Genomic DNA, 15,244 nt, shown 5'->3' with positions numbered 1-15,244 from the left:
CTGTGATGCAAAGTTTGCTAAAAACTAAATGTCAGATTATAAATCACTGTGCACATCACAGGCCCTTTCTAAAATTACTCTAATTTTCTAAAGTAATTCATAAACTCGTTAAGTTAATTTCTGTGTCTTTTGTCACCGAGAAAACCGTTCGTTCAGTGTACTTTGATCTCTGCTGTGGTTAGAACTATACATGAAAAAGTTCAGTTACCTCAAAACACTGTCAATATTCGTGCGAAAAACAAAAGACCACTCAAGTCTATGTCAATTACATTACACTTTCCTCATTAAAATCTAGATTTTGCCCGCCAAAAGAACGTTTTGCCAGTGTTCAACAACCCCTGACACCATTTGCGTTTTTTTTGTGGCACAGTATTTTCACCATTCTTTCTTTGATAATAATTAAGATCAAAGGGCTGTTAATATCAAACAGTCTAATACTATGCCAAGTTAAACATGAATCCAGAGGAAGTGCATTTAAGGAAACAGTTGATAGTGGTCATCCATATGCACAGACCCCCTGCTGCTCGTCTTCATAATGATACCTTGTTTTTTCACAAGGCACCACACAGCACAGTTTTACCTTTTCGAATAAGTATTCAAGCCCTGTATTACTGCTACCCAATTTAATGGTATTAGCAACATTTAGAGTATGAATCCTTGCGTTTGCTGTGCAGGCATTCAAACTTATGACCCGTACATCACACAAAGATATCAGCAGCGATCACTTAATTTGCTTCATAAACTTGTATTATCTGGGTATTTCTTCTAAGAACTTTGGTAATATTTGCCCCTTTCTAAAATACCGCAAATAATTAAAAAATATAAACGAATACAAACGAAAGTGCCAATCTTTGTAAGCATGCAAGTATTGTATTGTAATTGTACTTATATAGTGCTTACTACCCCTGAAGTACATCCTATTCCCTTCATATTAAAGTCATAACTTATTTATTATGTTGCACTTGCTACTACAGGTAGGCTGTTTCCCCACTGTGTAAATCCCTGGTATTAATAATTACCAACTGAATTGCACAACCTTCCAAGGTTGCACATTTTAGCAACCTTGGAAGGATGAATGGTTGAATTGTTCCAGCTGATAATCAGACACACGACTTGCAAGTTGGAATATACACTAGTGTGAATGGTGATCATATTTGGCTCCATTTCTTTCAGTCTAGGAGTGAAGCCTCCCTAGTTGTTTTGGTTGGATCAGTTTTGCTAGCATATGACACAAATGTATGTTCCTTTCCAATATTTGCTTACCTACAAATTATTCCTGCTACTCCGATGTTTTGAGAAGCCCCCATGTGGACAATATCTTACCTACTGAGCCAGACATAGACATTATGCCGAGCACTGCAGTATTTGGCAGAGTTGAATTATTGTGGTGCTAATGAATGTCTGTTAGCTGTCATTTCTATTGTGATATCACAAGCCCCCTGCCCCTCTTGTGCTGGTTGTAACCTATAGGAGAAATAGGATATTGAAATAACAGACTGTAACAAAGGTGTCTAATAAATTATTACATTTGCAATAAATAGAAGTTGTATGTAATGCTAAATACTAGGCACAATAAGTATTAGCACAGTCTATAATGTTGAAATATAATGTTGAAACCGTACTGCGGTTGCACAACCAAATTTTGAAAAAAAATTATAATACAGCAGTGAAAATATGCTTAAAACATTTTAATACATAAACGATTTTTTTCATTTTTTAACGACATTGGTAGTTGGAAAGAAACTGCGGTACCAACAAGATATGTACTAGTGGAAGTTAAATTAGAATGCTTTGAGCTAATGTTTTAATGTAGTTACAGAAACAGCATGGGTGCCTACATTTTAAATTCATGGTTTTGAAGTTGTATACAAGCAGGTGTTTTGCTCGGAAAATAGCACATAATCGAAACGTGAGGACCTATTCAAAATCACTCTTTGCTGGATTTTTTGTTTTCTGTGATTATGGCAAGGATTATTTTACTATGTAATGCATTCGGCTCACATTTCCTAACTAGTTTCCAGACTTCTACCTCTCTAGCACTTCTCTAATTCCTTAAGAAACCATTCCATTCACACCTTAACGAAGTGCCTTTAAATAGACGTTAACTGGTTATAGTTGGTAGCAGCAAAAGCGATAATGAACATTTTAAATCACAATGTCTCCTGTAACTGAAATTAGTATCTAACCATGTTCATGAATATGTTGGGGGTGTGAGTGCTTATCCACAGGTTTAGAACAGTTCAGCAGGCTCACAGTAAGCAGACTCACAAAGAGTCAATACCACTAAGAGTGCACAGCCAGGAACTGCACTGACAGTATGAGAGATAGGCTCACAGTATCTTAAAGCATGGCCATCGGGGTCACAGTAGTGTGGCCAGATCTGCATTGTGGTAGTTGCGTCATACCCAAAAGTCGGTTGTAGTGTATTTAGTGACAGACAGTTGGTGATTATGTGTGTGTCTACTCTCCTAAACTACTTGTTAGTTTTTATGTATAAAGAACACATTATGGCTGTAATTGTGCATTGGGAACACATCAGGCCTTTTGGTAGTTCAAGTGTTTGGGTTCTACATAATGAGAGCCAGAGTATTTCCTCATTGTGCCACTAAAAAAATATCGTACTGTTCTGTAGCTTTATAAAAGAGGAGTTTTGATGTGTAAGATAAAATTACAATGATTCTCATTTAAAGATGTGTACTAAATAGGCAATATGACCCCCAATGGAGTTATTCCATTAACACAGTCAGGTTCAAAGTACCATTGATTTAGTATTTTTCACCTGTAAATGGAAAATACCTTGTGAATACCCATTTCCATTTTATTTTTAGGGCATGCCTGGGACGGCACATTCATGTCCTCCCAGTTGTTTACAATAGAGGGCTTGGTGCTTGTTTATTTCCTACCATTTGTTGGCTTCATTGTCACTCTTCTTTGCTGCCTACTAATTGGCCAGCGCATAGCTGTTGCTGAACAACAGTCACGTACTTCATTCGTTCCCACTTTCCTTCTCAGGGTCAACATCTGATAATGAAAAATAAGTTCTGGTCCCCAAAAATGGGTGCCATACCCACCAATACATAAATTAAGTTATAAAATTAGCTACATCACAGGTATTGTGGGCCCTTTGCATGACAATAGTTTTTACTAATGCATGTTTTGTCATTCATTGTGAGTTGCATTGCTGGGGACTATGACCTGCGTATGCACCATTTTAAAATGTTCTGTCAAAAAATTTGTTGCTTAAGTCACAAAGACAATTAAATATTGTTTTTAAGATTTTGGATTATTTCTACATCCTTCGCCAAAAAGTAGGACATCTATTTTGTCTTTGCATATTTGTAATTTTCTGTATTATCAATCGCCCTTCCACAATCATGGTGTCACGAGAAATACGTTCCAATTATTGGCCTTTAAGCAGGGCCCAAGAATTGCTCACAATTTGTCTCCTGTGTCCCTCACTCTTGTAGTTGAGTAGTGTGTCTATGCACCAGCAACAAGAGCTCCCAGACCATGTCATTGAAAGTAATTCACCGGTAGGTGGCCGTGCTAGTGCATTTTGACAATAAAAGTGAACTTGCACTAGGTAACAGCACCCCCTCTATGATCTTCATTTTCGAGCCATTGCTCCCTTTTTACTGTCTTGAAAAGCAGCGACAAAGCGTCCGGCCATTTTCATGAGTGGAGGCTCATGGGAAGATCATTGACAGCTGCAGCAGGTTGTAGACCCTTTCCCATAGAAAGAGAAATCCAATTGTGGGGCAAAGTAGACCGGTGCACAGCTAAACTCGGGACTACCTAGACTGCCTCTGTTTCATATCTTTCCATCTTACAATGTGTTTTTAAAAGCGGAGGGCACAACCTTCATGCTACATGCAAACAACACTCAACATGGCATACATTCAAAAGTCATGTGTGCAGTGCAAAAACAAGCACGGGGTAAAGATGTCATGTTTTTAAAACTACAAATGGCATTGCAATAAGCAGGTTGCTAGTGTAGACTAATAACTGCCTACGTGTGGCCCATCATTCAGCTTGCTTACCTGCTGGAATTCGGGCTTCTTGACTTGTTACTGAATGGGTCGTGTAAATGTTAAAACCACCAGGGGCTTTTAGAGAGCGAATATTCCCACATACAAAATGACTAACGTTTTGTGCCTGCAATCTCTTCACTTTTAGTTGACACCATTCAATAATCTACTCAAGAAAATTGAATCAGCAGATATTACAGAAATAAAGGCATTTACAAGTGATTTCATGTTAAAAGGACAATTTGTGTGACTAGATACACAAAAGTGGACAGTTTGGTTTGCAGTGTGTGTTTTTGTCTGGCTGTTTAGGCTTTATTTGTGAAGGTGTCCTTCGATTTCTGTCTGTTTCTTTTTAAACGTAACATACCTACTTAATGGCCGGAAGGCACCAGTGGCATAGAAAGGGTATAATGGACCATAATGCAGACGAGGAATTTGGACATCTTTTCGCCTGGTTTGGTGGTGAAAAAACAGATATGGTTTCGTGTGAATTGAGCCCCTCAGACTCTAGGCCTCTATGCCCCAGCGCCACAGCTCCCACTGCGCTATTGCTAGACAAAAATGATTGTCAGTGGGAGAAGGGGAAACTGCCCCTGAAGTCGAGAACAACATTTAAACATAGGCTTTTTTCTTCTGCGGCATTTTTGTATCCCCCACCCCTTTTCTCTGAGTTGATTTTATTCCTGCCTGTTTCCTGATCAGGTATCATGACTTGATTGACACAAATATCACAACTTCGATCGAGATGTGCTGCGTTGCAAAGATTATGACGCCGACCTAGCCAATTAGTTCTACAGGAATGTCCATAAAAATGGCGTATTTATTACTTGATTTCTTCAGATTCTCGTCTGTTTTCATCAGATATTATTATTATTATAGATAGGAATAGGACATGATGTACAAAATGTACGATATGAGCACCAGTACTGGGGAACTTTAAACAACATTCCCGTTTTTTATTTCATTTTGAGTTTGTTTTTGTTTTTTTAGTAGAAAGCATCCATTTATTTTTTCTAAGTGGTAAATGTTGTACATTTCTTCTTTTGATATGAGGGAAGTTCGATAGTCCGGTTTCAGATATTTTTACTGGTATTATTTTGCACATTTCTATGATATGGTTTTTATCAAGTTTGCTTTTAGGAGTGTCCACTTTGTTAGCGATGTTAACAATGGTCAACATATAATTGAAAACTGCATATTCCCAACTCTCAAATATTGAATCCCACAATAACACCATAACACATTAGAGGATCCATTTAAACAGTTATGTATACAGCACAATACAAATACTCTCTGCTTGAAAGTGACCCAACAAACTCCTCAGAAACAGACTTGCACCAAAAACACCAACAGAACATAATTAACTAAACGTGTCACATGCACACCATGCGACCAAGGCCTTTTAGTTGTCCAAGCAATGCAACTAATCATTTCAGCATATTCCTCATACCTGCCATGCCCTGAGAAATAACAACCGCATTATACAGCCCATCTACATACTCACACTGATGTAGTCCACAATCTTGGCCCAAAAACTTTCTAATAGCACCTTCCAAAACAGACAGCCATGCATTAACAAACTATTCACACACGTTCCCATTAAATTATATATTATTTCAGTAAGTATGATTGGATGGTTCATTCCACCATCTTCTTTGCATACAGTGCACATCTGTGTTATGGAAGGGGGTGTCTAACTGCCAAGTGACTATGCCACTGAAATAAGAAAGCCAAATTGCTTCGTCTACATAACAGAAATCATTTGTACGCTCACAAAATATTTTGTAAAAAAAGTCTTAGTAAGGGTGGATTTATGTTTATTTTGTGGTGGGAAGCGGTTAATTACGGTATATGGAGTTTAACTTTATACATCAGCATACTTAGAAGGTTTTTGCATGGTACTGAAGAAATCAGGCTGTCTGGCCTTGTGAAGCTACCTGATAGTAAAATCCCAACCGGATTTCAAAACGGACAACATCCACGCATGCATTCTCCATTGAGATTCGCTAGATGTAAATTGGCTCCATACATATTCATTGTTAATAAAAACCTGATTGGATTTTACTGTTCAGTAGCTGGACGAGACCAGCCCCGTGCTTTATGCAGGAGTTAAAATGGCGGTTTAGCATGTAGAACATGTCAGTTAGATGGGAGAAAAAGACCTCTTGGTGACACAGCAAGCCGACGGCAGCGCCTGTACGTAGCTCATTTATCTCTGCACCGCACTTCTTTGTTTTTTTCAGTGCTTGTTTAGCGTGGCAGGCCTTCTCCCCCGGCACTCTCTGTTGCTGACTTCACAGCTTGAGCTCCGAGGGGAATGAGTTTCCCCAGGTGTCCTTAGGATGGGTAGCGTGAAGTCACACAAATTAGACCGCGCAACAGCTCACTTTCCGGTGCTGCAGCCGGCTTTAGTTCAGCAGGGCAGCACGGTGATCCGTACCACCAGTCTGTTTTCCAGCATATTATTGGGTATTGCTAGACATTTCAAGTATGTAAGCTAGATACATTTGTATTATGTGTAATGCAAGGCCGGACAACAATGCAGGTGAGCAGCACTCATAACATTAGTATTAATCACGATTCAGTTGGGCAAAAACTTTATTAAAGTCATATTTCTGCAAAATAAAATATAGTCTGGTAAAAGCCTCCCTGGGAGAAATGTTATGTGGTTGTATTAAAACTGATGGGGACAGATTACTTCCGCATGAGTTTTCACCTCCTGAACCACAAGCATATGTCGATTTTAAGGTATTTTATTTAACTCGACAAATCTCTGAAACGGCACAATCTTAACTTTTTTCTTTCGTGTGTCAGATGGAATTTCGCCAAGCTCCCTCTGTGTTTGACTCGGTATTTGCACTCACGAAACATTTCTCTGGCAATTTGCAGAAGAATGTTGCAAAGAATTAAAGCAGGAAAATGCATATGTTCACCCATCTCTGAAAGCAGCCATAGCACGTGCCCTCCCTGCTCCTTATTATCATCTTATCAACGCGGCCAACGACAGTGCCCTTTTAACTCCGTGTCCCAGGGTATGATGTGATTTGACGGGATTTCATTTCAAAGCTCCCATTGCAGGGATTGCGTGTCAGTGGCATGTTTAGTGGCTGCTGTCTTGGGATACTTTCCGACAAACAAAAACAAATCAGCGAACTCCTTCCAACATTAGCATGGGTTAGAATGTGCTAAGTAAGGAGAGTGAGCTGTTATGTTACATTTGAAGTGTAATCAGGGCATCCATTTTGAAACACTGACACTAGGAAACAAGCTAATTTGTAGTTGGGTGGCGGAGAAATTGAGGTACCCGCCAGGATATCATAACTGACTTTACAAAGCGCTCTGAGGCACCCACTAGCACCTTAACAAATATCTAGATAAAATTAAGTAAAAGTTCATTGCCTGTCCAGACTTGCAGAGTACTTGTAAAATACATGTAAAGAGAATATTGACCTCTTTTTTTTTAAACTCTATCAAAGCAATGATTTTCACAAACAGTAAATAATAACGTCACAACAAAACGGAAGATTTACACTGTTCTGTTTCCATGTTTGGGAGTTTTTATTGCACAATATGCTCTGCCAAAATGCCGTGGTATAAAAAGCCACATTGCAATATGGAAAACTTTAAGAAACCTCAAGCAAGTCAGCAAAGCTTTAACATTGCCAGAACTACTAAAATTATGCAGCAGTTGAGGATCCAATTATGTGGTATGAACAAGCAAATTGTGTGGCTTTGCATGACATATTCCTTAATCTCCAAATTATGAAACAGTAGCAGTATAAACACATTCACGTGGTAAACGTTGTAGCCACTGAATCACACAAATTTCATTGGTCCTGACATTTGTCCATTCTTTTATCAACTTGTTCATGAAAAGTAACCAAAACCTAAATATTCTAATTTTAAGTTTGGAATGGGAAAAGGGTTTGTATGTCATCAGCATATACAAATGCAGAGATCTTGTCTCAGAGGGAAGTATACAGGGAGAAATGGAGGTGCCCCAGGACGCAGCTGAGAGGGGTTCTGATCGGTAATGAGGTAGCGAGCAATAACATGAAGGATGAGGCCAACTAATTGAGGGCTAAGGCAGTGACACTGAGAACCATTATGGCGTATCGTAGGGTACGTTGTGGACAGTTGAAAGAGTATACAGGAACATAAGAGTTAGTTGGTGATACAGAGGTGATATAATCAGTTACGTGCGAGAGGGCATTTTTTGTCAAGTGAAGCTCAGGAACAGCAGATTGAATAGGGCAGTGGTTCCCAACCTGTGGTCCTGGGACCCTGGGGGTCCGTGAAGCCTCCTCAGGGGGTCCGCGACTGCATAGAAAATTAAATAATATTAACAGATTAGGTCCCCAGCTTTCGGTAATGACTCAGTGTGGGGGTCCCCGGATTCCAATTAAGATTCAGTGGGGGTTCACGGGATTCAGCAATGATAAAGTGGGGGTCCACAGAAGTCAAAAGGTTGGGAATCACTGGAATAGGGGTCAGTAATTTACTTGATTTTTTTTACAAGTGATATTTCTATTAAATACTAGGTGTACCAGTATATGTGAGAAGAAATACATTTGGGACGCTGGACAGTAGTTCTTAGGTGTGCTCGGTTATATGGATACTTCTTTAATAATGGTATAAGTGCAGTGAATTTAAAGCATGAATAGTACATACTGGATATGGGTGAATGAGTAAGTATGGATATAAAGTAGAGAAATACTTTGGAAACTAGGCCAGGAAGATTGCTGGGTTGAGAGCTAAAAGGGTCTGAAGTAGAAGAATCTGATGGGTTGTCAGATTTGAGAAACCGGATGAGCAGTGTAGGTGATGAAGTGAATATGGAGAATCTGTAAGAATGTGGATGAGGATCAAAGTAGTGTAATATGGTAGAGAGGAGTAGTTAGTAGTGTGCAAACGTTTTTTCTAACAAGTAATTTTGGAAGAGAAATAGGAAGCAAATTCCAATGTTGAAAGTACAGAATGTCTGATGATTGCTTATCGTGGAGACAATAAGTTGTTGCTAGTGCGTGCTAGTTTGGGGTGGGGTTGAGTGGAGTCAATACAATTGTTTGAATAAGACAGATATGGCGTTATCTACAGTAGGTGATAATATTTGTATGGCCATTATGCAGGCAGATAGCATATTTGTTTGACATTTCGTTATGTGTGATAATTGAATACTGACAATCAGCTCTAAAGAGAACTCACCTAGTCTTTTATAATGTGCAAGGTCTGTGTAAGTGAATATTCTTATTATTGGATGTGGACAACAGTATTTTTTTTCTTGCAATACCATTTTTTTGTATTGACTTCTTTTTTACTGACCTTTAGTGAGCCTCTTTCCGTAGGAGTTTGTACAGTGAAAGAAGGCAATGTTTTCCTACTTTCTAAATAAGCTGTATAATATATATATATATATATATATGTATGTGTGTGTGTGTGTGTGTGTTGTGTGTAATACAGAATCTATATATATATGCTTATATATATATATACGTACATTCCTGTAGCACGGTATTAAAAATGCTGTAACTGCAATCTTTTGCCCTCACTCACACAAACAATATAAACCACTACTTTTAATTTGCTGGCAATTGATGTAAATTGCCTCCTTTCTCCGGGTTGCATTATTATTTTTTGCAGATGTGTTTATTAAAAGTGGAGCATCGAACTTGTAATGAGTAAGAAATGGTTGCTTAATTTAAATTGTGAATCTGTCTGTTAAGAAATGCATTAGGGGTAGGAGAAGCATAAGACATATTAATTGACAGACAGGAACTGCTGTCTCTGAGGTTGATACAAGTAATTTATTACTTTAGAAGGGAATGCCACCTCCATGAATGTGCTTCATTAATTTCAAATTTAGTTTTAATTTCAAGCTGTTGCCCCTTGAGAAGAATAAGGTGGTAAATTATATTTGAAGAGCTTTTTTCTCTTCTAAAGAGAGACCATGTTTTCACTGTTTAACATTAACCATAAATGTAGTTGCTTGCTGAACGAAATTGCAGTATGTTTTACATGTTTCTTTGTAGACCCTGTTGGTAATACCTGTTTCTTTCTTTCCCTTCACAGCATATGTTTCAGACGAGTTAAAAGCAGCTGCACTTGTTGATGAAGATGTGGACCCTACTGATGATGTTGATGGTGAACCTCCAGCCAAGTATGTCTGTCCTGAAAAGGATTCTACAAGCTGCCATGACTCCCCGGCTGCAGAGTTCTCCAGCCAGGAAATGGACAGTGAATCTCACGTGAGTGAGACAAGCGATCGCATGGCAGACTTTGAGAGCAACTCTATTAAAAATGAGGAGGAAATCAAGGAGGCCAATGCCCCATTGGAGGATTTAGGTGTCTCCGACAGTTTAGAGCAAATGAAAGCTGTGTACAATAACTTCCTCTCCAATTCCTATTGGTCCACATTGAACTTGAACCTACACCAAACAACAACAGAAAAAAATAACGCCAGTAGCAGCAGTAGCAGCAGCAGCAGCAGTAGCTGTGGAAGTGGAAGCTTTGACTGGCATCAGAGTGCTATGGCAAAAACTCTGCAACAAGTTTCTCAAAGCAGACTCGTACCAGAGCCAAGTCTTTTCAGCACTGTTCAGCTGTACAGACAGAGCAGTAAACTCTATGGGTCCATATTTACGGGTGCCAGTAAATTCCGGTGTAAAGATTGTAGTGCAGCCTATGATACATTAGTAGAGTTAACAGTTCACATGAACGAAACAGGTCACTATCGGGATGACAACCATGAAACTGATAACAATAACCCAAAAAGATGGTCTAAGCCACGCAAACGCTCTTTATTAGAAATGGAAGGCAAGGAAGATGCCCAAAAAGTATTGAAATGCATGTATTGTGGTCACTCATTTGAATCCCTTCAGGACTTGAGTGTACATATGATCAAAACAAAACATTACCAAAAAGTGCCTCTGAAGGAGCCGGTTACACCTTTAACAGCCAAAATCATCCCCGCAACAAGAAAGAAAGTAGCCTTAGAGATTGATCTTCCTAGCTCTCCAGATTCACCTGGGGGGACACCAAAAGCCACAATTTCTGATGCAAATGAATCACAGCAGAAGAATTCAAATCCTTACATCACACCAAATAACCGCTATGGACATCAGAATGGGGCAAGTTACGCCTGGCATTTTGAAGCAAGGAAATCCCAAATTCTGAAATGCATGGAATGTGGCAGTTCTCATGATACTTTGCAAGAGCTCACAGCCCACATGATGGTTACAGGACATTTTATAAAAGTGACCAATTCTGCACTGAAAAAAGGAAAGCCAATTGTAGAGGCTCCAATAACGCCTACCATGACTGCTTTAATAGATGAGAAGATCCAGTCAGTGCCACTAGCTGCTACAACATTTGTTTCCCCTTCAAACACACCTTCCAGTGTTTCACCAAAACTGAATATTGAAATCAAAAAAGAAATTGATAGAGACATAACAGATGATAATGACAATGAAGTGGAGAAAACAAATGAAAATGAGGACAAATTTGACGTTCCCTCAAAGTATCATTATCTGACTGAAAATGACCTAGAAGAAAGTCCAAAGGGGGGTTTAGATATTTTGAAATCATTAGAGAACACAGTAACATCTGCTATTAACAAAGCGCAGAACGGCACTCCCAGCTGGGGAGGTTATCCAAGCATTCATGCTGCATATCAATTGCCTAACATGATGAAACTCTCTTTAGGCTCATCAGGGAAAATTGCTCCGTTGAAACCTATGTACATAAACAGTGAAGTTCTGTCCCCAACCAAAAACCCATCACTTGTTTCTCCTCCCAGCAGCCAAACATCACCAGTGCCAAAAACAAATTTCCACGCAATGGAAGAATTAGTTAAAAAGGTGACAGAAAAGGTAGCCAAAGTTGAAGAAAAAATGAAAGAACCTGAGGGAAAACTATCTCCAGTAAAAAGAGCCACACCTTCACCTTGCAGCAGCGACATTAGTGATCCACCAAAAACAGATATTTCCAATGAAGGAGGCTACAAAAGCCAACAAAATAGCCCCATTCCACACAGGGAGATATGCAAGGACAGCCCCCCTCTTCTGCCTGTGGAAAATGGCACGGATCACATCAAGTCCATTGCTCCAAACTTTGGGTGTAGTACAGCAATTATAACTGACCACCCTCCTGAACAGCCGTTTGTAAACCCTTTAAGTGCTCTACAGTCAGTCATGAATATTCATCTGGGAAAAGCAGCAAAGCCCTCGTTGCCCTCAATGGACCCCATGAGTATGCTTTTTAAAATGAGCAACAGTTTGGCAGAAAAAGCAGCCTTGGCAACCCCACCAATGCAGTCTAAAAGAGCAGACCACATAGACCGTTATTTTTATCATGTCAACAATGACCAACCCATAGATTTGACAAAAGGCAAGAGTGACAAAATCTGCTCACTGGGTTCAGTGCTTTTGTCATCCACATCAACATCGCCTGCATCCTCTTCATCCACAGTGACAACGGCAAAGACATCTGCAGTCATGTCATTCATGTCAAACTCGCCGCTGCGCGAGAATGCCCTGTCAGATATATCTGATATGCTAAAAAATCTGACAGAGAGTCACACGTCAAAATCCTCCACACCTACAAGTATATCCGAGAAATCTGACATGGATGGTACGACAACAGAGGAACCAGAGGAAATTACACCAGCTCATAAAAGGAAGGGGCGTCAGTCCAACTGGAACCCGCAACATTTGCTGATTCTCCAGGCCCAGTTTGCCGCCAGCTTGCGTCAAACATCAGAGGGGAAGTACATAATGTCAGACTTGAGCCCGCAGGAAAGGATGCACATCTCAAGATTCACTGGACTCTCTATGACAACAATTAGTCACTGGCTCGCCAATGTGAAGTACCAACTCAGAAGGACAGGGGGCACTAAGTTTCTTAAAAATTTAGACACTGGGCACCCGGTGTTCTTTTGCAATGACTGCGCCTCTCAAATCAGGACTCCTTCCACTTACATCAGTCACCTCGAATCGCATCTAGGCTTTAGGTTAAGAGACTTGTCTAAATTATCAAACGAACAAATTAGCAATCAGATAGCACAAACAAAATCCCCCTCTGAAAAACTGTCGGCTTCTTCTCCCGAGGAAGAGGCTGGAATTTCCTACCAATGTAAACTTTGTAACCGGACTTTTGGTAGCAAGCATGCAGTTAAACTCCATCTAAGCAAAACACACGGGAAATCACCAGAGGACCATCTCCTATACGTCTCTGAGCTTGAAAAGTAGCAGAGGTCGCTTCTGCTTAAAAAAAAAAAAAACTCTAATTTGCTTTGAGGAGAACTGTCAAAGACGCCTTAAAGCTGACTTTTATTTCTTGGCACATGTTCCTATTTTAACTCCAGAAAGTCACTCTGGGCTGAACTGTTTTGTAAAACTGTACAGTATTTAATAGAGATGCATACTCAGCTGTTGTTACTGGTAAAGTATGAAGGTTAAGATGCAGTGATAAGTGTTTGAAAGTTTGTGTACATTGGGTTTAATTGCGGTGCACTTGCGATGCATCGAGCTGCATGCATTGACGAGCGGTTTTATTAAACAATTTCTAATTAATTCCAGTGCACTTTTTTAATGACCTACGTGTGCTGGCGTTTCTGAGCCTTTAAACTTTAGCCCTCTGAGTACTCTGAAGCACTTCTTTTGTTTATTTGGTACATTGTATCAAACAAGTTTTTAAAAGAAAATGACGATGTTTACCAGTTTAGCTGAACCTCTGATTAGGCAGGTGTGCAGGGGTTTTAATTTCTATAATTTCAAACATTTTGTTTTACTTTCACTCACAGCATAAATGTATATAATGTATAGAGTTGAAAACCGCTTCTAAAATTGTGATTGATATATCAGACATTTTGTCTCCATCATTTTTATCAGTCGTCTTTTGTTTTGCAGATTTACTCTAGACATAAACTGTGCCTATGTAAGCTGTACATTTTTTGGTCGAATTTGTTTTTATGACATTAAAACACTGTAAATTATTCCGAATGTGCGACAGATAACCTTTATAAACTATTAAAAAATATTATTCTTAAAGAAAGTATGATTGTTTTGCAATACATCTATATTGAAAGAGGTTCATGTTTAAATTATACATATTTATTAGCATCATTTTAATGTTGTTTTTTAAAAAAAAACATGACTGACACACGCCTTGGGCCGAGTGAATCCTTGGCATGCATCATAACTGTTTTGCACAAACAATACGTTTAAAGGTATTTATAAACAGACAGTTGTTCAAAATAAACTCAGTGCTCAAAGGGTTAAAACATTTGCAAAAACTTGTACTGTATTTCCTTCGATAAATCCTTTAAAAATATTTGTAAAATGAAACTTTGCATAAAAGTTATGAGGCATTCTGTGATATAATCCATTTTACTAAGTTTGCTCGGTTGTTATTTACTATTGTAGAATGCCTTTTTAGTTGAACTGTAACTTTCTGTTATGTTTGCCTAATTATTCTCCCAGGATTCCATACTGCAGCTTTATCTTTAGGCATATGAAAGGTAACCCGTGGTTACCAGCACATTTTTTGGATGTTAATTTGCTGAAGTAACTGACAGCTGACACCGTATGAGAATCTGTGTATAAAATATTGGCATGTAAACAGCACAGACACTGAATTGCACTCTGTGTCCTGTTTTGTTGTTGACAATGAAGCACCATTATATGATTCTTCAAATAACCTTTTTTTCTACAGCAGCATTAAAAATTGTCATTTTGCTATAATTTTGTCTTGGGTTCACACTTCTGTCTGAATGTGCTGGGTCTAACGAGCACATTAAAATTAAATTGCGTGCTCTGTGGTTATGACTGATGCTTGGTAGGTTTACTTCATCTGCCAGGTGCTGGCACTCAAAAGCAGCTCCGGAATCTCTTGATTTTGAGTGAACTTTAGAATTTCAAGACCAGGGATGCAGTTGCTTGGTGCACGCATTAACAACGTTTCCCCTGCAAAGATGGATGTTTTGTAACACCCTTTAGCGAGGTCTACTAATAGCGTTCAGAAAGCTACCAGTAACCTGTTTGGCAAATCAATAAAGTGGTTCGTATAATCATAAATGTATACCAATAACCCTCCTAAAATACACTCGCTGATGTATAGTCTGGCTTGTGCTTGCACACGAAGGAACACAACAAGGTTAAAAAAGATTTCTACAAGGACAATATTCTCAATACATATGCTTGCAATTGAAAAGGATATGG

The 15,244-nt window shown here is 39.1% G+C and overlaps 1 protein-coding gene across 1 annotated transcript in view; it reads left to right on the top strand.

The window, feature by feature from the left end:
* TSHZ3 (teashirt zinc finger homeobox 3) overlaps positions 1-14,765 on the top strand; it is a 139,547-nt gene extending 124,782 nt beyond the window's left edge. The window contains exon 3 of the mRNA XM_069216788.1: positions 10,098-14,765. Coding sequence (XP_069072889.1) covers positions 10,098-13,273 — 3,176 coding nt within the window. The 3' untranslated portion in view covers positions 13,274-14,765. The remainder of the gene's footprint in view (positions 1-10,097) is intronic.
* The last annotated feature ends 479 nt before the right edge of the window (positions 14,766-15,244 follow it).

The sequence above is a fragment of the Pleurodeles waltl genome, chromosome 12, assembly GCF_031143425.1.
Source record: "Pleurodeles waltl isolate 20211129_DDA chromosome 12, aPleWal1.hap1.20221129, whole genome shotgun sequence".
NCBI classification, from domain to species: Eukaryota; Metazoa; Chordata; class Amphibia; order Caudata; family Salamandridae; genus Pleurodeles; species Pleurodeles waltl.
Note: the sequence above shows the minus strand (reverse complement) of the source record. Positions and strands in the feature narration are given on the sequence as shown.